The 23,822-nt window shown below is 66.5% G+C and overlaps 3 protein-coding genes across 6 annotated transcripts; all 3 read right to left on the bottom strand.

Annotated features, from left to right (window-relative positions):
* Positions 1–8: 8 nt before the first annotated feature.
* On the bottom strand, positions 9–12,878 carry ITGA10 (integrin subunit alpha 10). The gene is made up of 30 exons (XM_064475254.1): positions 12,602–12,878; positions 10,886–10,997; positions 9,228–9,325; positions 8,988–9,076; positions 8,776–8,890; positions 8,545–8,672; positions 7,751–7,899; positions 7,078–7,228; positions 6,749–6,914; positions 6,581–6,654; positions 6,149–6,293; positions 5,452–5,600; positions 5,218–5,361; positions 4,470–4,673; positions 4,210–4,340; positions 3,839–4,005; positions 3,264–3,406; positions 3,071–3,178; positions 2,906–2,991; positions 2,683–2,824; positions 2,194–2,286; positions 2,035–2,111; positions 1,850–1,933; positions 1,685–1,769; positions 1,491–1,604; positions 1,312–1,407; positions 1,108–1,221; positions 915–1,010; positions 707–820; positions 9–603 (listed from the first exon to the last, which is right to left on the bottom strand). Exons 1-30 carry the CDS (start codon positions 12,876–12,878, stop codon positions 541–543), a joined length of 3,714 nt encoding a protein of 1,237 aa, XP_064331324.1. The 3' UTR covers positions 9–540.
* LOC135318212 (toll-like receptor 2) lies at positions 12,731–17,562 on the bottom strand. 2 transcript variants are annotated; one of them, XM_064475271.1, is made up of 2 exons: positions 17,407–17,562; positions 12,731–15,941 (listed from the first exon to the last, which is right to left on the bottom strand). In XM_064475271.1, the coding sequence occupies exons 1-2, from the start codon at positions 17,461–17,463 to the stop codon at positions 13,401–13,403; spliced, it is 2,598 nt and encodes an 865-aa protein (XP_064331341.1). In that variant the 5' UTR covers positions 17,464–17,562; the 3' UTR covers positions 12,731–13,400. The 2 variants fall into 2 exon arrangements, with proteins under 2 accessions (XP_064331341.1, XP_064331342.1); XM_064475272.1 differs by having other exon boundaries at positions 17,394–17,524.
* A 1,396-nt stretch (positions 17,563–18,958) lies between these two features.
* On the bottom strand, positions 18,959–23,717 carry PEX11B (peroxisomal biogenesis factor 11 beta). Of its 3 annotated transcripts, XM_064475314.1 has the most exons (6): positions 23,553–23,717; positions 23,357–23,472; positions 23,061–23,262; positions 21,961–22,180; positions 21,238–21,330; positions 18,959–19,219 (listed from the first exon to the last, which is right to left on the bottom strand). In XM_064475314.1, exons 1-6 carry the CDS (start codon positions 23,606–23,608, stop codon positions 19,112–19,114), a joined length of 795 nt encoding a protein of 264 aa, XP_064331384.1. In that variant the 5' UTR covers positions 23,609–23,717; the 3' UTR covers positions 18,959–19,111. The 3 variants fall into 3 exon arrangements, with proteins under 3 accessions (XP_064331384.1, XP_064331382.1, XP_064331385.1); XM_064475312.1 differs by lacking the exon at positions 18,959–19,219 and having other exon boundaries at positions 19,828–21,330; positions 23,553–23,711; XM_064475315.1 differs by lacking the exon at positions 18,959–19,219 and having other exon boundaries at positions 21,188–22,180; positions 23,553–23,712.
* Positions 23,718–23,822: the final 105 nt, after the last annotated feature.

The following is a 23,822-nucleotide window of genomic DNA, read 5'->3' as shown; positions in this document are numbered from 1 at the left end:
CCGGGCAGGGCTGAGGGGACCTCGGCGGGGGGTTTGGGGTGTCTGCTGGACGTGCACCCCCTTATCCCCCTATTGCTTCACCTCCCCTGGCCCTCGCTGGCGTCACCCTGGGGTGTTTCGGTGTTTTTCTGCGGGGGGGGAGGTGTTTCTACTCCCGGAGGCCGGGCGGTGCCGGGGATGCGGGTAGAGCACAGCGGCGGGTACCACACGCTCGAGCATCTCCACGGGGCTGAGCTTTATTGGTGGAGCTGCTCGTTCAGCCCGGTTGATTTTTCCCCCCCCCTTTCCCCACCTCCACAACCACCCCCAAGTCCTTCGGGTCAAACCTGGGGGGCTCCTTCACCCCGATGCCGGACCCCGACCTCACCTGGCTGCATCCCCGCGCCAGCACAATCCAGCCCCCACGGAGACATCGCCCTCCGCAAGGATGGAGCCGAGGCGGGGGGGTGGCAGAGTCCCGAGCCCCTGGGTGTCCCTAAGGCTGGGGAAGGGACGGGGCCCTTCCCGACAGTGCTGGGCTCCAGGGGCCACCGCCTGCCCTCACTGCTCCTTCTCCTTCTCCTCCTCCTCCTCGGGGAGCTTCTTGCGGGTGAAGAAGCCCAGCTGGGGCGAGAGGGGGAGAGGATAAAGGGGAGCGTGAGGGTGGCAGGCAGAGCCCCCCCAGCCCCTGCTGACCCCCCCAAGCCCAGCCCAGCCCCGCTCTCACCTTCCACAGGCAGATGATGATCAGCGCCAGGAGGAGCAGCCCCCCCAGGATGCTGCCCACCAGGATCCAGAGGGAGATGGGCACCCGCTTCCCCTGGATGATTTCAAGCACCGTCTGCAGAAAAAGAAGGGTCCCCAGGGAGCAAACAGGAACGGGGGCATCCCCACAGCCCTGCGCCCCACTTTTGGGGGGCAGTGGGGTCTCCTACCTCCCTCCGATGCGCCCCCTCCTCTAGCACCAGCACGCTGCTCCCCGGGACCCCCAGCCAAGCCGTGCTGACGACCTTCACGCTCCTGAATTTAGCCTGGGTTTGGGGAAAGGGGGGAGGGGTTTCAAGCTGTGTTTCCCACCCCCGCCAGACCACGGCAGAGTGGGGGGGGGGCGACGCTCCCCCTCCTCACCCCGCGGAAGAAGCCGTTGTGGATGGTGCGGAGGACATGGATGGAGACCTCCCCGCCGCGGTCCAGCCGCCCCAGCCGGCAGCTCAGCTCCTGGCACCAGGCGTTGCCGCAGTCCTATGGGGAAAAAAATGTGGGGTGACATAGTGGGGACCCCCCCCCAGACCCCCAAACGCCAGCTCTGGGGGCATTGCAGTGGGTGCTCACCAGCCTGTCCACGTGGAGAAGGTCTTCGGGGTGCACAGGGACCACCGTGCCCCGCTGCCGCGGCTCCTCGGGGGGGTTCTGCAGCACGCAGGTAGCCTGGGGGGGGAGCGGAGCTGGGCTCAGCACTGCGGGGGGTGCAGGGACCCCCCCGAGACCCCTGGCTCGGGCGAGGGGCTCACGTTGTTGGCCAGGACGCGTGTGACGGAGAGGAAGGTGGCGCGGCGGTAGCCCAGGGCTGGCAGGGCCATGCGGAGGGTGAGGTTTCGGACTGGGTAGCACCCAAAATTCTGCACCTGGGGGGGGAGAGCGGGGTGAGCCAGGATCCCCCAAACCCACCCACACCCCCCCCCCCCGCACCCCCATATCGCCTCACCTTCACCGTGGTCTTGAATTCAGGGCCGGGGCCATGGGGGAAGGTGCCGAGTGGGTGAACCTCGTAGCGGTGCAGGGTGGCATCGCTGCCGGGACGAGAGGGGGTCGGATCCTGCGTCTCCCTGTGAAGCCCCCCAAGCTCTGCCCCGCACCCCCCCAGCCCTACCTGGAGAGGAAGAGGTCGGGCTCGTAGCGGATGGGGGCAGAAAGCCGGACCGCGTTGTCCTCTGGCGTCGCCTCCGTGCTGTCGCTGGAGGGGGAGACGTGGCCGTGGGGAGCCTGTGAGGACCCCGAGACCCCCCCCACCTCAGCCCCTCTGTGGGGTGCAGCCCCCCAATCTCTCTCTCCTACCTGCTGGCCTCGAGGGTGACCTCGGCTCGGTCAAGAAGGACGGAGCAGCTGAACTCCAGCTCCAGGGCGAAGGAGACCTGCGGGTGAGCGGGGCTGTGAGCGGGGTGGGATGGGTGCCCGGGATCAGTGGGGGTCCCGGGGGGGGTCCCTGTCCCCTACCTTGGCCAGCGAGCGGAAGACAGGGTAGCCAACGCTGCAGAGCCGGCGGTGACCCGCCAGCGCCGAGCACTCCAGCTTCACCCCACTGGTGTCCTGTGGAGGCGGGAGATGTCACCGGCAGCCGGACGGGAGCGCTGGCGGATGGGGCTGGGGGGGGGGCTGGGGCTGAGCACAGGGGTGAGGGGCCCCAGGGACCCCCACCTCCCACCCAGGATGGGTTGGGGATCCATATGGGACCACACAGACCCCCCCACCTCCCACCAAGGATGGGTTGGGGACCCATATGGGGGCCACACAGACACCACCCCCAACCCCCCTCCAATGATGGGTTGGGGAAGAGGCTGGGCTGGAGGGTCTATATGAGACTGGCAAGACCCCCAGTCCTGGGAGGGACTGGCGGGTCTGTACAGGGCCGGAAGGACTGCGCTGTCTCGGCGGGGCTGGGGGGGCCCCATACAGGTCTGGGGGCCCCTCCCAGGGCCCCCGTACCTGGAGCATGAGGCTGGAGAAGTGGAGGTTGCTGGCGAAGCGGAGGAGCAGGCTGGTGTTGTAGGCGTTCTCCTTCTTGTTCTCCAGGACCACGTCCACCGTCACCTTCCTCCTGCCCTTGCGCAGGACGTGGGGGCTCTGCCTGCAGCGCCGAGGGCGGTTACGGCCCCGGGCGCTCCCGGGACACGGCTCAGCCCCGGGACACCGTGGGGACGCCCCGTACCTGGAGCCCACGATGTCCATGCTGGCCCGCAGCACCAGGTCCGTGACGCACTCGTTGTCCTCCCCGCAGTCCTTGAAGAAGGGGATCTGGAAGGAGCTGGGTGTGATCCCGGTGCCGGGAGCACCAGGGGTGGTTCTGGAACCGGCCACCCCCTCCAGCACCCACCAGTTTCCGGATGGTGGTGGGGGATGCCTCATCCAGCACTGGCCCGGTGGATTTGGCCATGGCCAACCTCACCGTGAAGCTGAGGGGTCGCAGATAGTCCGTGGTGTCCTGGGGAGGTCGGAGGGGTCCCATTAGCCCCCGCACAGAGCTGCTGGTGGGAGGAAAAAGCCACCCGTGTCCCGCCGCGGCTCACCAGGACGTGGAAGGGGAAGCGGAGGCAGCTCTGCCTCCCCAGGGAGAGCTCGAGGTGCCGCTGCAGCAGCCGCCGGGCACCCGCGTCGAAGGCAGCTCGGGCTCCCGGGGTCCTCTCCTCCAGGGACACGTTGTACCGGAGCTCTGTGTGGGGACAAGGACGGGGGGGGTGTGGGTCAGTGCTTGGGGGGCACCTGGGGGGGCTGGGGACACCCCGGGGGTGCTCTGGGACAGCCCGGGGTGCTCTGGGGATACTCCAGGGGTGGCACATGGATGCTTCAGTGGTATTCAGGGGATGCTCCAGTGACACCCTGGGATGCTCCGGGGACACCCTGAGGATGCTTTTGGGACGTTCCAGGGATGGCATATGGATGCTCTGCTGATATTCAGGGGACACCCCGGGGGTGCTCCGGGAACACCCAGGGGTGCTCCGGGGGTGCTCCAGGGGTGCTCCAGGAACACCCAGGGATGCTCCAGGATCACCCAGGGATGCTCTGGGGGTGCTCCAGGAACACCCAGGGATGCTCCGGGGGTGCTCCGGGGCCAGGCGCCCGTCCCGTCCCCCCCAGCACTCACCGATCTCCCTGTGCCCCCGGCCCCGGGCTCGGGTCCCGGCGCGGAAGCAGACCCTGGCCCGGAGGCAGACGGCGCCGGTGCCGCCGCGTTGGCAGTTCTTCTGGATGACGTTGATGGACGAGGGCTCCACCGTCAGCGACGTGTTGACCTGGACAATCTGTTGGGAGCTGGCAGCGAGGGGACAGGGTCACCGGGGCGCTCAGGGGGACGGGGACGCCCGCCCCTGCACCGTCCTTCCCTGGCAAGGGGAAACCGAGGCACGGGGCAGTCCGGGAGGCGCGGCAGAGGATGCCGCCGGGCACGGCCGAGGCGGGTGGCCCCATGGGGCGTGGGGGTGGCGGCGCAGAGGTGTCCCCGTCCCCACGACTCACCGCAGCAGCACGGCCGCCCCCTGCGCCCCCACAGCCAAGTCCACCAGCCCGTCCCCATCCAGGTCCAGCCGCCCGTCTACGCTGCGTCCGAAATAGCTGAGGGTCGGACTCAGCGCTGCCGCCTCGATGCGCTGGGGAGGTGAGAGCAGGGTGAGCAGTGGCTTCACTGCTGTCTTCTACAAGGTTGTGCTCAACCTCGTGGAGCCCCCCCCCATATGGCAACAAGACACCCCCCCCAACCCACCCCAGTCCCATCTCACCTGCTTGTAATGGGGCAGGAGGGTGCCCGGGGCGCCGTGGTAGACATAGACGGCACCGTGGTGCCCGTCCTCCAGCGGAGCCCCCACCACCACGTCGTTGAAGCCATCGTGGTTGAGATCTGGCACAGCGGCCAGGGCGTAGCCGAACCGGGAGTCCTGTGGCTTCTTGTCGGCGTGCAGGGTGCCGGCGGGGGCCAGGAGCCGCTGGGAGGGGGCACAGGGCGGCCCTCGGTACCCCACAGTGCCGAGTCTGGCCCTGTGTGCTCTGCCTGAGCCCCAGGAGGTGGAGGGGGATCCCCTGGTCTGTGTCCCGGCCCCCCCAGCCCCGCTGCATCTCCCTGACCCTGCTTTTCCCCCCCCCAGTCCTGCCGTATCCCCCCAGTCCCACTGCACCCCTCAATCCCCCCACATCCACTCCAACCCAGCCACATCCGCCCTGTCCTGCTGCATGCCCCCTAGCCCCACTGTGCATCCCGGTCCCCCTGATCCCTCTGCATCCCCCCTGCATCCCTCCTGATCCCCCCCAGCCCCACAGTGCATCCCAATCCCCTGGCATCCCCCCTGATCACCCCCTGCCCCACAGTGCACCCCTATGCCCCGATCCCTCTGCATCCCCCCTGGCATCCCTCCTGATCCCCCCCAGCCCCACTGCGCATCCTGACCCTCCCCGGCATCCCTCCGGCATCCCCTGATCACCGCTGATCCCCCTGCATCCCCCCAGCCCCCCGGCATCCCCCCAGCCCCTCACCTGCCCCACTCTGTAGAGATACACCCTCCCCGTCTCCCTGCTCTGGGCACCCAGGAACATGGGAGCTGCCACCAGCAGCACGTCGGTGACCCCGTCACCGTCCACGTCCACGGCACACACCTCGCTGCCGAAGTAGGAGCCAATCTGCCGGACGCGGCAGGACCGCATGAGGCTGGGGGCTGCCGGCAGCCCCTTCCCAAGGCTGCCCGCACCCCTGCCCCCGGCAGCCCCTACCTGCTCCCCCGTCAGCGCCTGGGCCACTGTCACAGTCCCCGTGGCACCCATCTCGAAGAGGATCACCTTGCCCTTGTGCTGGAAGCGAGGGGCTCCGGCCACGTACAGGCGCTGCCCGCTGGGCAGCCGCAGCGAGGCGACGGCGTAACCTGGGCCGGGAGAGCCCGCGCGTCAGCGGAGGGGAAAGGCCTGGCCTTGGTGGTGCCAATCCTTGGGCACCCGGTGTTCCTGGGGCACCCAGTATCGCCAGGACACCCAACATCCCTGGGGGCACCCAGCACCCCTGGGACACCCAGCATTGCCAGGACACCCAGTGTCACCAGGACACCCAGCACCCCTGGGACACCCATTATCGCCAGGACACCCAGCACCCCTGGGACACCCAGCATTGCCAGGACACCCAGTATCACCAGGACACCCAGCACCCCTGGGACACCCGTGGAGCACCCAGCATCCTCGGAACACCCAGTATCGCCAGGACACCCAGCATCCCTGCGGTGCCCAGCACCCATGGGACACCCAGCATCACCAGGACACCCAGCACCCCTGGGATAACCAGCACCCCTCAGTTGCCAATGATCCCCTCTTTGCCCCACATTTCTGAGGCACAGAGGGCCCCCGGTTCACCCCAAATCCCCGGGACACGGAGCAACCCTGGGCCACCCCACTTCCCCCCGGACACCCCCCCACCCCGTACCCAAATAAGCTGCGTGATTCTTCAGCTCCAGCGGGAATTCCTTCCCGAAGGCTTCCCGGGCTGGGACGATGCGGCCGCGCCGGCTCTCCTCCAGCACGGCCCCGTCCCAGTCGTAGGCCCCCACCGTGCCGAAGAGGATCCCGTCCTGGGGAGGGGGAGCGGAGCCGGGGTGGGGGGGGGGTGACATGGCGCTGTGGCGGGAAGGGAGCTTGGGGGGAAGCGCGTGTCACGCGCCTCGAGGAGCTCACGTGCGCGGCGATGGCTCATTGTCCCCAACCCGCCCCCCAAAACGTCGCCTGCCCAGCCTGGGACACTCAACCCCGCGTTGGGCTGAGGATTATTTTCCACTTCTGCAAAGCCCCCGGGCGGGCGGTGGCCGCCCTCCCCCTCCAGCCTTCCCGGGGCCGCATCCAGCCCCTCCCGCAGCCTCACCTCCAGGAGGTGGATGGAGAAGCCGATCTGGGACATCTCCAGCTCGAAGGAGCTCTCGTTGTACCCGTGGGTGCCTGGGGAAGGAGACGATATTCCTCCAGATGTGGCTCCAGCTGTTTTATCCGCAGCCCCCGCCGGGGTCCAGGGCCGGATCGGGCCCCACAGCACCTTCCAGGCTGAAGATGCGGTCGCCCAAGGCGTCCACGATGTCATTGAGGGCGGCCTCGTCCGTGACGTTGAAGAAGTATTTCTCGTCGGGGTCGCTGGCGATGTACTTGATCTCGCGGATGAAATCCTCGGGGTCCTGCTGCCGGCGGAGGTAGTGCCCCAGCACCTGGCGAGAGGGGACCCAGCGTCGGCCGAGGGGGCCGGATCCTGCCCGCAGCGCAGCCGCGGTGTGTGTGTGTGGGGGGTCCCGCCGCCGCAGCGCGGCACAAAGGGGGAGCGGGGAAACCGAGGCACGGTGCCGGCTCCCGGCGGGCGGCCGGGGGGCTCACCGCGATGGCGTAGCGGGTGACGTTGCGCTTCTCGCACTCGGCCAGCGCCTCGGGCAGCTCCTCGCCGTCGTGGGACTCCCCGTCCGTCACCACGATCATCAGGCGGGTGGCATCAGCCCGCCCGCCCCGCTCGGCGCTGAAGGCTTCCGTGCTGCCGCGGAGGATGGTGCCGTCAGGAGATCCTGACCCCAATCCCAATTCTGATCCTAATCCCAACCCCGACTCCACTCCCCATTCCAACCCCAATCCCAATTCTGACCTTAATCCCAATTCTGATCCTGATCCCAACCTCAATCCCAACCCCTACTCCTCTCCTGATTCCAATCCTGACCCTAAACCCAACCCTGATCCCAGTTCTGACCCCATTCTTGACCCCAATCTCAATTCCGATCCTAATCCCAACCCTGACTCCACTCCCCATTCCAATCCTGATCCCAATCCCTATTCCAGTCCCAATTCCGGCCCTGATCCCAGTCCCAACCCTGGCCTCAATCCCAATCCTGATCTTGATCCCAACCGCAACTCCTCTCCCAAATCCAATCCCAACCCTAAAGCCAACCCTGAGCCCAGTTCTGACCCCAATCCCGACACTGATCGCCATCCCAACCCCAGCCCTGATCCCGATCCCAGTCCCGATCCCGGCCCCGGCCGCGATCCCGACGCCGGTGCCCACCAGGCGCGGTGGATGGCAAAGGCTGTGCGCGTCTCCCGCCCCTCCTGCCGGCTGATGTTCTTGGCCGCCTCCACCACCTCCTCCGCCGTCCGGTACCGCCCCAGCACCCACTCGTGCACCGCCCGCTCCCCGTACTGCAGCACCCCCACCTGCCGCGGGAACGGGGTGCTCAGCCCACAGGGTCACCCCGCACCCCAGCGCCTCCCCCCTGGGTGCACACGCAGACCCTGGCCCCAGCTGGCAAAGGGCACCCTCGACCCCCCGAAAGCATCCCCGGGATGGTGGCATCATCCTGGGGACAAGGGCATCACCCCAGAGATGGTGGCATCGTCCCGGGGACAAGGGCATCGCCCCAGGGATGGTGGCATCGCCCCAGAGATGGTGGCATCGCCTTGGGGACAAGGGCATCGCCCCAGGGATGGTGGCATCGCCCCAGAGATGGTGGCATTGCCCCGGGGACAAGGGCATCGCCCCAGGGATGGCATCACCCCAGAGATGGTGGCATCGCCCCGGGGATAAGGGCATCACTCCAGGGATGGTGGCATCACCCTGGGGACAAGGGCACCGCCCCAGGGGTGGCATCACCCACAGATGGTGGCATCATCCTGGGGACAGTGGCATCACCCTGGGGATGACAGCATCATCCTGGGGACGAGCGCATTGCCTCATGGGTGGCATCGCCCCATGGGTGGCGTCACCCCAGGGACAATGACGTCCTGGACCTGGCGTGGCCCTCGTGACACCAGCACGGCGCTGGGGACGCCATCATGGCGCCGGGGACACCGGCACCTCACCTGGATCTGTCCCGGCCCGATGAAAAACTTGCTGAGGATGTTGCTGAGGAAGTTCTGCACCTCGTACCAGGGGTAGATGCTGTTGGAGCCGTCCAGGACGATGACGATGTCCATGTAGGTGGAGCAGCCTGCCGAGGGGGACGCGGCTGGCACCCACACGGCACGGCGTGCCCCGGCACGGCGCGGCACGTCCCGGCACGGGCTCTGCACGCCGCGGCCGCCCCGACTCACGCTGCGCCGTGGGCGCGATGGTCCCCACCGGCCGGAGGTCACCGTCCAGCCGGGCGCAGATGCCGGTGCTGAAGACGGAGGTGCCGCACTCCTGGGACCAAAGCGGGGCGCAAGCCTGGGGGGGGTGACGGGGACGACACAGAGCGTGGGCTGGGAGCTGGCCCCCGTGCCCCGCCGTGCCTCGGTTTCCCTCCGGGGGAGGCTCCTCTCACCACGAAGCCGCCGTCCTTGGAGTCCACGAGGGTCATCCCGAAGTGCTGGTTGCGGCCGGGGATGGGGGAGAGCCAGGCGGCTGCGGATCCTCGGTGCCGGGGAAAGAGAGATACGGGGGGGGTCAGCGCCGGCGTGACCCCCGCCGAGCCCCGCCGCGGCCGTGCCGGGACGGTGCCGGCCTGGAAAGGGCGAAGCCGGGCAGGGACGCGGCCGCCCGTCCCCGTGGGGCATGGCGGTACCGAGGTTGGCTTTGGCACACGTGGCGTTGGGGGGTCCCACGCGACACTTGTAGACGTCGCCTTGGCGGTCACCGTCCCACGGGGCCCCCACCAGCAGCCTGCGGGGACGCGGCGGCGTGAGGGGACACCGGCTGGGTCACCGGCACCACCCCGCTCCGCCTCAGCCACGGTATTTGGGGGCTCAAGGCCAAGCCGTGCCCGCCCACGCCGCCGGCACTGTGCCACGGCGTTTCCGCCACCGGCCCCGGGCTGCCGGCGGTTTCCGTCCGTCCGTCTGGCTGGCTGGCCGGCCTCCCTTTGATCGGCATCCCAGCTGCTGGCACAGGCGTGGGGCCCCCCCGGCCCCCCCCGACGGGACCCTTATTATCATGCTGCCCCCCCCCACCCCCCCAAGCAGAGCACAAATCCCTGGCAAGTCTTAAAACCCCAGTTCTGTCCCCAGAAAACAGACGGGGGTTCTCCGTCCAGCTCCCTGCCTCAGTTTCCCACTCCCCGCCTCAATTCCCCCTTCCCCACCTCAATTTCTGCCTCCCAGCCCCAATTTCCCCCTTCCCCACCTCAATTTCCCCCTCCCAGCCCCAATTTCCCCCTTCCCCGCCTCAATTTTCCCCTCCCAGCCCCAATTTCCCTCTTCCCTGCCTCAGTTTACCCTTCCCTGACTCAGTTTCCTGTTCTCTGCCTCAGTTTCCCTCTCCCCACCTCTATTTCCCCCTTCTGTGCCTCAATTTCCCCCTTCCACAGCTCAATTTCCCCCTCTTTGACCCAGTTTCCCTTTTCCTGCCCCAATTTCCCCTCCCCTGCCTCAGTTTCCCCTTCCATGTCTCAATTTCCCCCTCCCCGCCTCAGTTCCCCCTTCCCTGCCTGTTTCCCTTTTCCTGCCTCAGTTTCCCCCTCCCCACCTCAGTTTCCCCCTCCCAGCCCCAATTTCCCCCTCCCCTGCCTCAGTTTCCCCCTCCCAGCCCCAATTTCCCCCTCCCCTGCCTCAGTTTCCCTCTCCCCAGCCCCAATTTCCCCCTCCCAGCCCCAATTTCCCCCTCCCCTGCCTCAGTTTCCCCCTCTCAGCCCCAATTTCCCCCTCCCCTGCCTCAGTTTCCCCCTCTCAGCCCCAATTTCCCCCTCCCCTGCCTCAGTTTCCCCCTCCCCGCCTCAGTTTCCCCCTCTCAGCCCCAATTTCCCCCTCCCAGCCCCAATTTCCCCCTCCCCTGCCTCAGTTTCCTCCTCCCCGCCTCAGTTTCACCCTCTCAGCCCCAATTTCCCCCTCCCCTGCCTCAGTTTCCCCCTCCCCGCCTCAGTTTCCCCCTCTCAGCCCCAATTTCCCCCTCCCCTGCCTCAGTTTCCTCCTCCCCGCCTCAGTTTCACCCTCTCAGCCCCAATTTCCCCCTCCCCTGCCTCAGTTTCCCCCTCCCCTGCCTCAGTTTCCCCCTCTCAGCCCCAATTTCCCCCTCCCAGCCCCAATTTCCCCCTCCCCTGCCTCAGTTTCCCCCTCCCCTGCCTCAGTTTCCCCTCCGCAGGGCACCGCGGGCCCGGCCTCCCCCCACCCCTCAGCCCCACGCACCCACCCGCGGGCCGTGCCGGTGGGTGGGTTGGGGTGCGGGGGGGGGTGTGTGGAACCCCACGGGACCCCCCCGTGCGTCCCCCCCCCGGCGGGTGCCACTCACCACTTCTCCCCGCCGCCCGCCCGCTGCAGCACCTTGTACCCGAACTGGGCCTCGGCCGGGCCGTGGAAGAGCCGCGGGTGCCCCACGTCGACATTGAACCCCACACACAGCCCTGGGGGGGGGGCGGGCGAGCCCTGAGGGTGGGGGCACCCACGGACCCGAGGGGGTCCCGCAGCCCCCCGCCCCCATCAGCCGCCCCGGCGCGACCCCCGAAGCGCGAGGGTCTCAGCACCGCGGCGCCAAGCCCACCCGCGACACGATATTTGGTTTTGGGGTGCTGCTGGGAGCACCCATCGCCCACCCAGCGGGGAATCAAAATGGGGTGGGGGGCGACGGGGACGGGCGTGGCCGGCCATGGCCAGGCCGCAGCCGCAGGCCCGTAATTAGGCAGGGCGACGTCCCCCCGGCGGGTTTTGGGCGTTGGGTGGGAGGAGACGTGGCGTGGCCCCGGCACCCATGGGTGCTCGGGGGGGGGCCCGTCACCCCCTTGGGGTGGCAACCTGCGGGGAAATGGGGGGAGCCCGGCCCAGGGGGTGTCTCGTGGGGGGGAGGTGCTGTGGTGTGGTGGGGGGTGGAGGGGAGAGGTCCTGAGTGCTGGGTGCTGAGCACCCCGTGTGCGGCCCTGAGCACCCCACAGGCAGCACCCAGCACCCCGCGCATGGCACCCAGCACCCCACAGGCAGCACCCAGCACCCCATGCATGGCACCCAGCACCCCAAATGGAGCACTGAGCACCCCACAGGCAGCACCCCACGTGCAGTGCCCCACACATGGCATCCAGCACCCCACATATGGCACCCAGCACCCCAAATGTAGCACTGAGAACCCCACAGGCAGCACTGAGCACCCCAAATGCAGCACCCAGCACCCCAAATACAGGACCCAGCACCCCAAATGTAGCACTGAGCACCCCAAATGCAGCACCCAGCACCCCAAATACAGGACCCAGCACCCCAAATGTAGCACTGAGCACCCCAAATGCAGCACCCAGCACCCCAAATACAGGACGCAGCACCCCAGGAGGCCCCGGGGCAGACAGAACAACTCGGGGGGATTCCGTTTCGGGGGGCTCAGGGGGTTTGATTTGCCTCCACCCTCCCGAAGACCCGCAAGGTGCTGCACCCCCACCCCGTCCCCTCCCTCCTCCCCCAGCTCCGGGTGGGGAAACTGAGGCAGGGGGCGGCGAGGCCACCCCGAGGACGGCACTGGCGGCGTGCCTCAGTTTCCCCACCCGGCAGGGCAGATGGGACGGAGACGGGCTGGGGACGCGCCCGCCAACCTCCCACTTCAGGGGTTGGAAAACCCCCCTTTTTTGTCTTTTTCCCCCCCCCCAAAATGTTGAGATTTTCCCATTAAAGCTTTTTTTTAGTTCCTCGTAGCAGGATTTGGCTTCCTTCCATGCTGGCCCCTTCCCGGCCCCATCCCCACACCCGGGGGGGGTTTGGGGTCCCCCCTCTGTCAGAAAAAAGCCAAAAAAATATATTGAGGAGGGGGGCTAAGGTCCAAAACCAGGCGGTTTTCCCCCAAACCGCCGCTGACCGGCTCGGCGGGGGGTACCCACGCTCCGCTGAGCGCTGGGTTAATGGGCACCCAGCTCACCGCCAGCCCCCCCTGACCCTGCAGCATCCCCAAGCGCCTCCGAGTCACCCTAAAAAAAAAAACAAAACCCCCAAACCTTCTTTTCCCAAACCCGGCTGGATTTTGGGGTGTCGTTACCTGGGAGCAGGAGCAGCGCCGGGAGGAGCCGCCGGCACCCACCACCCTCCATCGCCCCACCGCCACCGGAGCCACCGGCATCGGCCATGAGCGGCTCAAAGGTTACTCTGTCTCCGTACGGGATATATATTTTTTTTTTCCTCTTTTTTTTTAATATTTTTTTTTCCTCCTCCTTCATCTTCAATTGGCTGCTATAAATAAACAGCCAGAGTGGTGTTTTTTTTTCTTTTGCGGGGGGGACGGAGTTAGGAAAAAAAGGCAAAGTGAAGAAAAACATGGAAGAAAAAAAAAAAGAGGGAAGGAGGGGGCAGGCGGCTGCGGGACCTGGGGGTGCCCCGGGGCGCTCGGGGTGCCGCCGAAGGGGATTGTCCCCTTTTCCCGGCCAAGCGCTCCCTGCGTGGGGTGGGAAGCGTGTCCTGTGTGTCCCCCCCCACCCCGGAAGGATTGGGCCCCGCGGCCGGGACACCCAGCATTTCTCCCTGGGGACCTCGATTTAAGGCTGGGGGTGTTGGGATGGGGGGTTTTGGGGTCCCCCCGCTGCCATCCTCGGCTCTCGGTGGATTTAGGGGCGCCACGTCCTCCGGGTGACACTGCCACCTCCTGGACACTGTCCCCCTCTCCTGTCCCTTGGAGGAGGCCGAGAGGATGGGGTGACCTTGGCGAGGACCCCTCCCCACCCCACCCGCTCCTTGAGCCATCCCCAGCAGGGGAAACTGAGACAGCTGGGATGCCCAGCGCGTGGTGGCACCCCAGAACCACCTGCCAGCTACTGAAGGACGTGGGGCCACAGAGGCGGCCGCTACGTGGTGGCGTCCACGGCCGTCTCCTCCTGGCCGGCGGCCGGACCGAGACCCCCGGGGCTGCCCAAGAGGCTCCGAAGCTGGAGCCAGAAGAAGGGGCGTCTCCCGGGCTCGCTGGGCCATTCCAGGTAGGTCTTGGTGCCCAACATCTTCCGGAGCCGGGCGAAACGCCGGGGCAAACCCCGAGCATCGATGGGTTCCTTCACCACCAAGATGACGTCCTCGCTGCCCAGCCCCACGGCGCGCTGGTGGGCGAAGTAGAGCTCGTAGTTGCACCACTCGCTGTCGACGAAGCTGCGGGAGAGGACGAAGATGACCTTGGCGCTCCTCTCGATGTTCTCCACGATGTTATCGATGATCCAACGGCCCGGCGTGAAGTCCCGCTCGTGGATGCAGAGCCGGTAAGGCGGCGTGGTGCTCTCCAGCCGGCACAGAAGCTCTTGGCGAACCCAGCCGGCGTCGGCGCAGCTGTAGGAGATGAAGGCGTGGTAAGAGCATCGCCGCGTGGCGCCGGCCCGCCGCCTGCCGTACTTGGCGCGCACCAGCCGGTACGTGGCTCGCAGGTACCAACCGGCGTCCAGCTTCCAGCAGAGCACGGCGCACGCCACCACTGCCACCGTCGTGCTGGCCACCGCCACGGCCACCAGCGCCAGCACGTCGCATTCCAAGGGGTGTGGGGTGTAAGCGGCCACGGCCGTGTCCAGCAGCGGCTCGGGGTGGTAGCAGGTCCAGTTGTGGGGCCAGTCGATCAAGGTGGGTCGTTCCCGTTGCCGAGTCTCCTCCAAGAAGAGGTAGAGGTCGCAGGTGCAGTGGTAGGGGTTGTTGCCGGCCGCCAGGCTAACGAGCCGCGGCATGTTGACGAAGGACCCACGGTTGATGACACCGAAGGAGTTGCCGTCGATGGCCAGCACCTCCAAACGGGGGCAACTCCACTCGGAGGGGATGAACTTGATCTTGTTGCCGCTCAACCGCAGCTCCCGCAGCCGGGGGCTTTGGGTGAAGTAGTCCATGTCCAAGCGGTCGAGCTGGGAGTAGGAGAGGTCCAGGTACTCGAGGGTGGTAGGCAGGCACCCGAAGGTGCCCGCCGTCACCTGGTTGTGTTGCAGGGCCAGCCAACGCAAGGTGGGGCCCCATTGACACGTCTCCTGCAGGCTGCCCAAGCGATTGTGGCTGGCGTCGAGGCGGGTGAGCCGGGGCCACGTCCGCGTCAAGGCAGCCACCACGGCCAGGCTGAGGAGCTGGTTGGTGGCCAAGACGAAGCTCTCCAGCTTGGGCATGACCCCCTGGTATTGGCAACGTTGGTTGTAGATATAACCATCTTCCAGACGGTTGCTGGAGATGTTCAAGGCCTCCACGTTGCGCATCTCGCCCCAAGCGTCGCAGGGGACGTAGTTGAAGTTGACGTTGATGATGGAGAGGGAGGCCACGCCGCTCAACCAGGTGAAGGTCCAGTCAAAACGCAGGATGTCAGGGTTGCTGATGTCCTTCAGCAAGAGGCGGTCGAGCCGCGGGGCAGCCGCCCCCACGCCAGAGCTGTTCCACCGCGGCGAGCGGGCAAAGTCGATGGCCACCAGCTCCAAGTCGCGGACGTGGGAGCGTTGGACGTTGAGCAGGGCCAAGCGGAGGAGGTTCTCGTTGAACTTGCCCCGGTAGAAGACCAACCTGGTGATCTCCAACTCAGCCAAGCCAGCGAAGGGATCGGCATCGCCAGTGTAGTAGGTGAACTCAAAGAGGTTACGGAAACGCAGGTAGTCCAGGGGTTTGCCCTGCAGGTCCCGCAGCATCACCGGCAAAGCCGCCACGCTCTCGTCCAAGGCCATGTCGCACCACATCTCCGTGGTGTTCAGCCACGAGAAAGCCCCGGCTTCGTACCGCCATGGGCTGGAGGCCGTCTTGATGGCGAACTTGTGCAGCGCCATGTCCTTCAAGACGGCGAAGTCCCCCCAGGAGATGTCCCGCAGCAGTGGGCCCCCCAGCGACAGCTCCCGCAAGTGCCGCAGCCTGCCGAAGACGCCATCCAACGCCGCGCTGCGGTAGAGGTTGTTGGACATGTCCAGCCAACGGAGGTTGACCAACGGTTGCAACGCCGGCGCCGGGATGCAGTGGAGGGAGTTGTTGAAGAGCCGGAGATGCTCCAAGCGGAGGTTGGAGAGGAAGGCGTCCGGCGCGATGTGGGAGATGTTGTTGTAGCCCAAATCCAAGTGCCGTAGCTGGGTCATGCTGGCGAAGTCGTCTGCCGTGATCTCCCGTAGCTTGTTGTAGGAGAGGTCGAGGCTGCGCAGGGCGCTGGGGAGGCCGCCGGGCACCCGCAGCAGGTCCTGCCCCTTGCACAGCCCCGTCCCATTGTCGGCGTCGATGCGGCACGGCAGCCACGCCGCGTCCCCCGCCAGCGCCAGCAGCACCAGGCACCAAACCCCGCGGGTGCCGGCGGTCGGCGGGGGCCGCATGGCCTCCGGTGTGGCAGCGCGGTGGCCGGGGAGGTGCCGCCGGTGGCGGGGACGGGGCTGGAAGGGGCATCTGGGCATCCCCACGGAGCCGTCCTGCGGTGGGAGAGGAGTGGGGTCAGCGGTGCCGCCGCCCCTCGGGGGGACCCCCCGTGTCCAGGAAGCTACCGTGATCGACCCCCGGGGGGGCAGCTGGTGGGGTGGGAGGTGGCAGTGGATCCGGCGGGATGGTGACAGGTAAATCCCCCCTTGGGGACTCGGGGGCTGGATCCCAGGGGGAATTGGGGGACTGGATCTGGGAGGGGATGGGAGACTGGGTCCTGGGGGATCAGGGACTGGATCCCTGGGGTACTGGGTTGCAGGGGGATCAGGGATTGGGTCCTGGGGGACTGGATCCGTGGGGGGATTGGGGACCGGATCGCAGGGATCAGATCCTGGGGATCAGGGACTGGATCAGTGGGGTGAGGGGGGCACACTGGACCCCAGGGATCAGGAAACGGACCCTAGGAGTATTGGGGACTGGAGCCCCAGGGGATTGGGAACTGTATCGGGGGGGATCAGGTCTCAAGGGGATGGGATCTGGGGCGGGGGGTGCTCAGGGACCAAACCCCAGGGGTCTCCAACACCAGACCCCGCGCACTGGGGTGGGGTGGGGGACACACCAACCACCCCGGGGACTTGCAGGGCCAGATCCCCTGGGATTTGGGGCAGCAGATCCTGCAGGCTGGGGGCCCAACCCTGCGCAAACACCCCACCCAACCCTCCTCCTGCTGCCCGGAGCAGGGTGGGGGCGCGGGGGGGGGGTCCCCCGGGCCGAGCCCCCGCGTTTGCTTCTCTGCCGATTTTTAGGGTGGGTTTTGATTTTCCAATTTAAAAAAAAAAAAAAAAGAGTAAAAATTAGCTTTTCACACAGAAGCAAACTTGTGCTCCTCGGCCACGGGGCGGTCGCGGCCAAGAGTTTTGGTATTTTTACTGGGGGGGGGAACCACAGGAAACTGGAGGAGAAAAACAGACGGGCGTCTGTCCTGCCGCAACGCCTACGGCAAACGTGGCGCAGCCGGGCCAGGTAGGGCCCCCCCCGGGGGTCAGAGCCCTGCCCTGGCTGTCCAGGGCCAGACCCCAGCCCGGGGGGGACGACGTGGGGGTACGGGGGAGCCGCCCTGCTTCACCCTAAAAACGTGTGTGTCTCCCCCCCGCCCCCCCCCCGGGGCTCCTTCCCGTGTTTGCATGGAAAAGGCGGAGAAAAAAAACCACCTGGAAGCAGCCCAAAATGGTGGCGGTTGGGTTGGGAGCGGGTGGTGGGGTCCCCGCCGCCCCCCGCGATCCCCGTGGGAATCGCCTGCGCCCCAGGGTGCTGCTGCACCCACGTGGGGAAACTGAGGCACGGGTGACCCTCGTCCCACCCCGCCAACACCCTCCCAGCACCGAACCCTTCCTCGCTCCTGCCGCCAGGCCAAGCGCCCCGGGAGCACCCGTCCACCCCCAAAACATCCCCCCCCCCCCCCAGACCCCCCCACCCCCCACCCCCCCCGGCCAGACCCTGCTCACCCCCGCGCAGCACCTGGGGTGCAGCGAGTTTGGCCGGTCTCGGCCGGGGCGGGAGCGGCTGCGGCCGCATCCAGGAGCGGCCGGGGAAGCGGTGCCAGGCGGCCGGGGCGGCGGCGCGGGAGCGGGACAGGTCTCTGTCCCCGGCTGCGGGCCCCCCCCGCGCCCCACACCCGCACTTTGCCCCCGGGGACGTTTGCAGCAACGGGCCGGGCCGGGGGCCTGCCTGGCGGAGGGGGGGGGTGTCCGGCTCCCCAAAGCCCCCCGCGCCCCAAAGCGGTGTGACCTCGCGTGCCAAGCTCCGGTGCTCCCAGCCCAGCGGCCCCCAGTCCATCCCAGTACCCCCAGTCCATTCCAGTGCCCCCAGTGCAGCCCAGCACCCGCAGCCCAGTTCAGAGCCCCCAGTCCAGCTCAGTGCCCCCAGTCCAGCCTTGCAGCATCAGTCCCAGCAGCCCTAGTCCAGCTCAGTGCCCCCAGCTCAGCACCCCCAAGTCACCCCAGCCCAGCCCAGCCCAGCATGTCCAGTTCAGCTCAGTACCACCAATCCAGTCCAGTACCCTCAGTGCAGCTTGGCACCCCCAAATCAGCCCAGCACCTCCAGTTCAGCCCAGTGCCCCCAGCCAAGCACCCCTAGTCCAGCTCAGTGCCACCAGCTTAGCCCAGTACCCCCAGTCCATCCCAGAGCCCCCAGTTGAGCTCAGCACCCCTAACCCAGCACCCCCAGTGCAGCCCAGTGCCCCCAGCCCAGCTCAGTGCTCTCATTCCATACCAGTTCCCCCAGTTCAGCTCAGGACTCCTAGACGGCACCCCCAGTTTGGCTCAGTGCCCCCACCCCAGCATCCCCAGTCCAGCCCAGTACCCCCAGCTGAGCTCAGCACCCCTAGGCCAGCACCCAGTCCAGTGCCCCCAGTTGAGCTCAGCACCCCTATCCCAGCATGTCCAGTCCAGACCAGTGCCCCCAGCTGAGCTCAGCACCCCAGCCCAGCACCCCAGTCCATCCCAATACCCCCAGTTCAGCTCAGCTCCCCTAGCCCAGCACTCCCAGCCCAGCTCAGTGCCCCCAGCCCTGTACACCAGTCCATCCCAGTGCTCCCAGTTAAGGTCAGCACCCCCATCCCAGTGCCCCCAGTTGAGCTCAGCACCCCTGGTCCAGCTCCCCCCAGTATCTTCAGCTCAGCACACCCAGTCCAGCTCAGTGCTCCCAGTCCATCCCAGTGACCCCAGTTGAGCTCAGCACCCCCAGCCCAGCTCCGTTCCCCTGGTCCAGCACCCCCAGCCCATCCCAGTGCCCCCCAGCCCCTCCCAGTATCTTCAGCCCAGCCCCCCCAGCATCCCCAGTCCTTCCCCACAGCCACCCAGTACGACACACCCTCCCCCAGCCTGGCGATGCCCTGGCACCCAGGGGGTCCCAGGGGTGGGTCCCAGCACCAGCTCGGGCCCCCCCAACGCAAAGCCGAGCACCCACAGCAGGGCCCAGGTGCCGGCCAGGAACAGGGACCCCTCTAGAGGCCCAACCTCAAGCCCTCTCCTTAACTACCCACTAATTAAGACCCTCCTCCAATTAACGGTGACTTTTCCCCTGGTTTAAGGGTTTGTAGAAGCACAAAAATAGGTAGAAAAACGCTCCACACTGGTGCTTCCCGGCTGTGCCGTGAGGGTCTGGGGGCCCCACCGAGCTGCACCCCAGCACCTCCTGCCCGGGGCGGCGGGACGAGGCCCGGCTAATTAACAACAATTAAACTTTGATGAGGGTTGCTGAGTCTGGCTTCGCTTTCAGAGTCTCCCTCGCCTGGGAAAGCCCGGTGGCAGCGGCCGGAGGGCGACAGGCTCTGGAAATAAAGCTGAATTAGTCATAATTAGCTCAGTAATAACGCTGATTAGCTGGGGGTAGCGGCGCCAACCCCTCCCCGCTGCCCCAAGGCACGATCTCCGCTCTCTGCCTTGGTCCGCGGGCCAAGAAATACGTGGAGAAAGGGATTTTTTTTTATTTATTAAAGATGATCCCGCTAAGTAACGGGGGTATTTTGGTATAAAATGGATTTCAGAGGTGGGTTGGAGGCTAGGGGGCCCCGGCCCCCGATGCTCCGGCAGCCTTTCGGCACCACGAAGGTGCTTCCAAAGAACAGCCGACGCTGGGGACGGGCAGACGGACGGGAAGCGTCCTACAGGGATGGAGGAACCCTCTAGAGGTTCTGCCGGGGGCTGAGGGACGGCGCGGAGCTGGGTGGGGAGAGCCCCGGCGTCCGCAACAAGGATCCCGAAGGTGCTTGTGGGCCTGGAGAAATGCTGGGACGGGATTTCCGTGGCCGGTCAGTGACGGGAAACGCCAAGAAACCGAGGTTTCCCCCCCAAATTGAGGGGTGGATCCAGGTACCGAGGCCACCCGACCCTGGCTGGTGCATCAACCAGCTCCGAGGATCCTGTGGGGACCCTTAACCCCTTCCTTTTAATATGAAATCGTTGAGGGCCAAAATCATGGAGGGCCAACAAAGACCCTCGCCCGGTTAGCGACCATTTCCCCCCATAAGGGAACTCGTGGCTCCTGAAAAGCGGCCGAGCCGGACTCTCCCGCAGCAAAAAAACCACCCCCGGAGAGAGGAAAAGCTCAAGGGAAAGATGAAACGAGCTCGTTTGCCCTCCCGGCCTCTCCCACGGAGCCGTTCGTCCCCCCGGCATCGCGAGGACACAAGAAAACCACGGCGTCTCGGCAATCGGGGCTTTAATACTCAGCGAAGGGCCGCGGGCCCGGGGTTAGCGCGGACCGAGCCCAGGCTGGGGTTTCACCCGAGCCCTTCGCCGTGAGCCGAGGGGGGCTGGGGGGCGGCTCCTCCCGCCCTCGCGCTGGGGTCCGAGTACCTCGCCCCGCAAATTCCCCGGCCGAGGCGCTTCGCGGGCGCGGCGACCCAGTTCTTGCACCCCGCCGCCGCCTCCTTCGTTACCCAGCTCAATTAAACCCCCTCTTGCTAAAGCTCGCTGCAGCTCCAGGTAGGTCGGCTCAGTTTTGGGCCGCCTGCACCCACCCTTCCCCGCGACTCGGCCTTTTCCCTACCCAAATCACCCCAGAGCCCACAAAAATGCCAAAATAAAAGTGCCAGAGATCCCGGAGCCAAGCCCAGACTAAGAAGCCTTTGCCATGGCACAGACGTACCTGGAAGGGGGTGAAGCCCAAGCTGTTCGCGTACGGAGCTGCTGGAGCTCAGCAAAAACACCAGTAGGTTTTAAAAACACATGAGGTCGCTCCCTCCCCCCCTCCGTATCGCCCTCCTGGGGATGGACCGAGGAACATCCCACCCCTGGGTACAAATAATCACCAGCTCCAAGCATGTCCTTTAGTCCGTGGGTAAATAAAATGCTCTTTAGAGCCGGGTCGAACCTGCTGCCTGGCATAAACAGCGTTACCTGGCGCCACAGAAACCAAAAGAAAGGGTCAAATTCAGTGAGGCGGCAGCACCAGCTCGGGGGGAAAAGCAGGTGGGAACAACCAACGCGAGGAATCGCGGCATCGAGCTGTCCCCTCCCCGATTTATCCCATTATGGCAAAAAAAATCCACCCACTAGAAGGGTCGCCGGAGGAGCGAAGCGCAGCAGGGGCTGAGCGGGGCGAGCCGGCGCCGCTCCGGGCGGAGGGAGGCAGGCGGCCGCACAGGCCTCCGCTTCTTCACAGCGGCGGGGAAGAGCTCGGGCTGCCCGAGTCCCGATCCGCACGGGAAGGGCTGCGAGCGACCCCACGGCTCGGCACGACTCGCTGCGGTCGCTTCTTCCCCACGGGGATTGCGGGGAAATATTCTCCTACGGGGAAACGGCCTGCCCCGACCTCGCCTCGAGCAGGCGGCGGAGCGGGACTTACCCCGGGGTTCAGCTCCAGGGTACCCAGCCGGGTACGGCTCTTCCGCCGCCAAAGTCCTTTCAACTCACCTTCCCTCTGCCTGCGCTCGGATTTCTTAAAAGGAAGATAATGTGTCAAAACAGGTGTCGGATGCACCCGGCCAGCACTCTGCTCACCCCCACCCCACGGTTTAAACCCCCCCCCAGGCTGGGGGAAGCACCCAAATATTCCCGTTGGCTGGCTCCGGGATAAGAGACCCCCTGAAAGAGGGAGGGGAAATGTTAAACCCCCTAAAACGGCCCGACAGGCCCTACAGTCGATGAGGAGAAGAACCAAGTTCAGGTCCGTTGCGTATCGCCCTCCTCGCCGGCGCCGTGGCGGCTGGAGCGGGTCCCTGCGGGCTCCGGCGCCTTTGCCGGCTCCCCCCGCCTTCCTCCCCCCTCCGCGGCCCGTTCATTGAAGCAGCCGGGCGTGACGTGAAGGTGCAGCCACGCGTGACGGGACCGAGACGGTCAGCTTTAGTCGTGTCCCAGCCCCCGGGGTCCCCAAACATCTGCCTACGCTGGCTGCGAGGCCGCAGGCGGGCTCTGGGATCAATTAAGGCTTCAGTTTGAGCCAGGGATGAAGGATGGTGAGGATGGAGAGGATGGAGGAGGTGAGGCCGCACAGCCCCACAAAGCCCGGGTTGGTTTTGTACAGCCCCAGCTTGTCCAGGGGGATAAAAAGGTCGCAGGCGTTTTTCACCACGTCCAGCAGCAGAGGAGGGTTGTTCCGGAGGACGTGGATCAGGAGCCGGAGCTGGATCTGCAGCCTCAGCCCCAGTTGCTGGAGCCCGTTGTCAGCCCGGAGCTGGCGCCCGCTCTCGCCGCCTTTCGCTCGCCTCCCGCCCGCCTCCCGCTCCATCAGGATCCGGATCTCGTAGGCGTCCCGGCTCAGGCTCACGACGAGGGCGAAGAGGTAATACCTGAAATGCAGGGGAGAGGAATGGGGGGAGGAGAGCAGAGATGCTTTGCAGTGCTGGGGGCCTCTGGCCGCAAAAATAAGAGGCCTGTGGGAAGGGAGAGTCCATGCTCTACTGATGGCTGAGGGGCTGAGCCGCGCCGAGCACGCGCTGCCTCCTCCGGTGCCGCTCTCTGCTGTCAGTGTGGCACAAGGAGGGGAAAAAGCCCCGCATGCGGTGCTCGGGCCCCTTCACCAGCCACCATGGGATGGCAGAACCGGGGAGAACCCCCAGGATGGCAGAATCAGACTGGTTTGGGTCAGAAGGGACCTTTGGAGGTCTCTAGTCCAACCCCCTGCAGTGAGCAGGGACATCTTCAACTCAGTCAGGCTGCTCAGAGCCCCGTCCAGCCTGACCTTGGGTGTTCCCAGGGATGGGGCATCGATCTCCTCTCTGGGCAGCCTGGGCCTGTGCTTCACCACCCTCAGTATACAAAATTTCTTCCTTATATCCAGTCTAAATCTCCTCTCCTTTAGTTTAAAACCATCACCCCTTGTCCTGTCACAACAGGCCTTGCTATAAAGGTCACCGCCACCCTTCCTGCAGTCCCCCTTCAAGCACTGGAAGGCCACAATAAGGTCTCCCCGCAGCCTTCCCTTCTCCAGCTGAACAACCCCAGCTCTCCCAGCCCGGCCTCACAGCAGAGGGGCTCCAGCCCTCGGAGCATCTCTGTGCCCTCCTCTGGCCCCGCTCCAGCAGCTCCACGTCCTCCTCCTGCCGAGGGCCCCGGAGCTGGGCACAGCGCCCCAGGGGGGTCTCACCAGAGCGGAGCAGAGGGGTGATGGCGAGGCGGGGGGCAGAAGCGAGGGAAGAAGCCCGCTCCCCACCCAGGGAAGCCCCTCACCTGAAGGATCTCTGGCTCCACTTCTCCTGGTCCACGGCGGGGACGAGCCCCGCTTTCCCCGCCCAGAGGACGTTGTCGCAGGCGAAGTACATGGCCCTGTTGAGGTGGCCGAGGGTGACGCAGAACCGCAGCACCATGTCCGACAGGTGGATGCCTCGCTTCGCCGCCTCCAGCGCCTCGGCCGAGCTGCCCAGCCGCAGCACTGCAGGACGGACAGACAGACGGACAGTCACGGGGAGGGGGGGTGGGGGTGGTGGGGACCCCCCGCCCTCCCCCACCGGCGCGGCCCCACTCACGCTTGCGGCCCAGGCTGAGGTGAGCCTCCAGCTGCCTGAGGCTGGCCAAGGCCCCGCCGCTCGCCCCGCTCCTCCGCAGCGCGTCCCCCGCCAGGGCGCAGCCGTACTGCGCGGCCCTGCAAGACACGGCGCGGCGTGAGGGACCCTCCGGGACCGCCGGGCCCCGGGGAGGGGGGGCCGGGGCCTCCGCCCGCACCTGAAGAGCCGCTCCTTGGCCTGGCTCTGGGCGCTGAAGCGCACCCAGGTCTCCATGGCTGGGCCGGGGCCGGGCGGCGGCAGCTCCGCTCCCCGGTGCGGGACCCCGTAACGCCGAGAAACCGCTTCCGGCAGCGCGACGGAAGCCGCCGGGGGTCAAACCGCAGTGGCGCTGCGCTAGCGCCACCGAGCGGACCGGCGGGAGCCCCTTCCTGCTCTGCACGGCTTGTTCCTATTGGCTGGATGCGCCGGACCCCGCCCTCTGCCATCA

This window comes from Phalacrocorax carbo, chromosome 28, assembly GCF_963921805.1.
Source record: "Phalacrocorax carbo chromosome 28, bPhaCar2.1, whole genome shotgun sequence".
In the NCBI taxonomy this organism is placed as follows: domain Eukaryota; kingdom Metazoa; phylum Chordata; class Aves; order Suliformes; family Phalacrocoracidae; genus Phalacrocorax; species Phalacrocorax carbo.
Note: the sequence above shows the minus strand (reverse complement) of the source record. Positions and strands in the feature narration are given on the sequence as shown.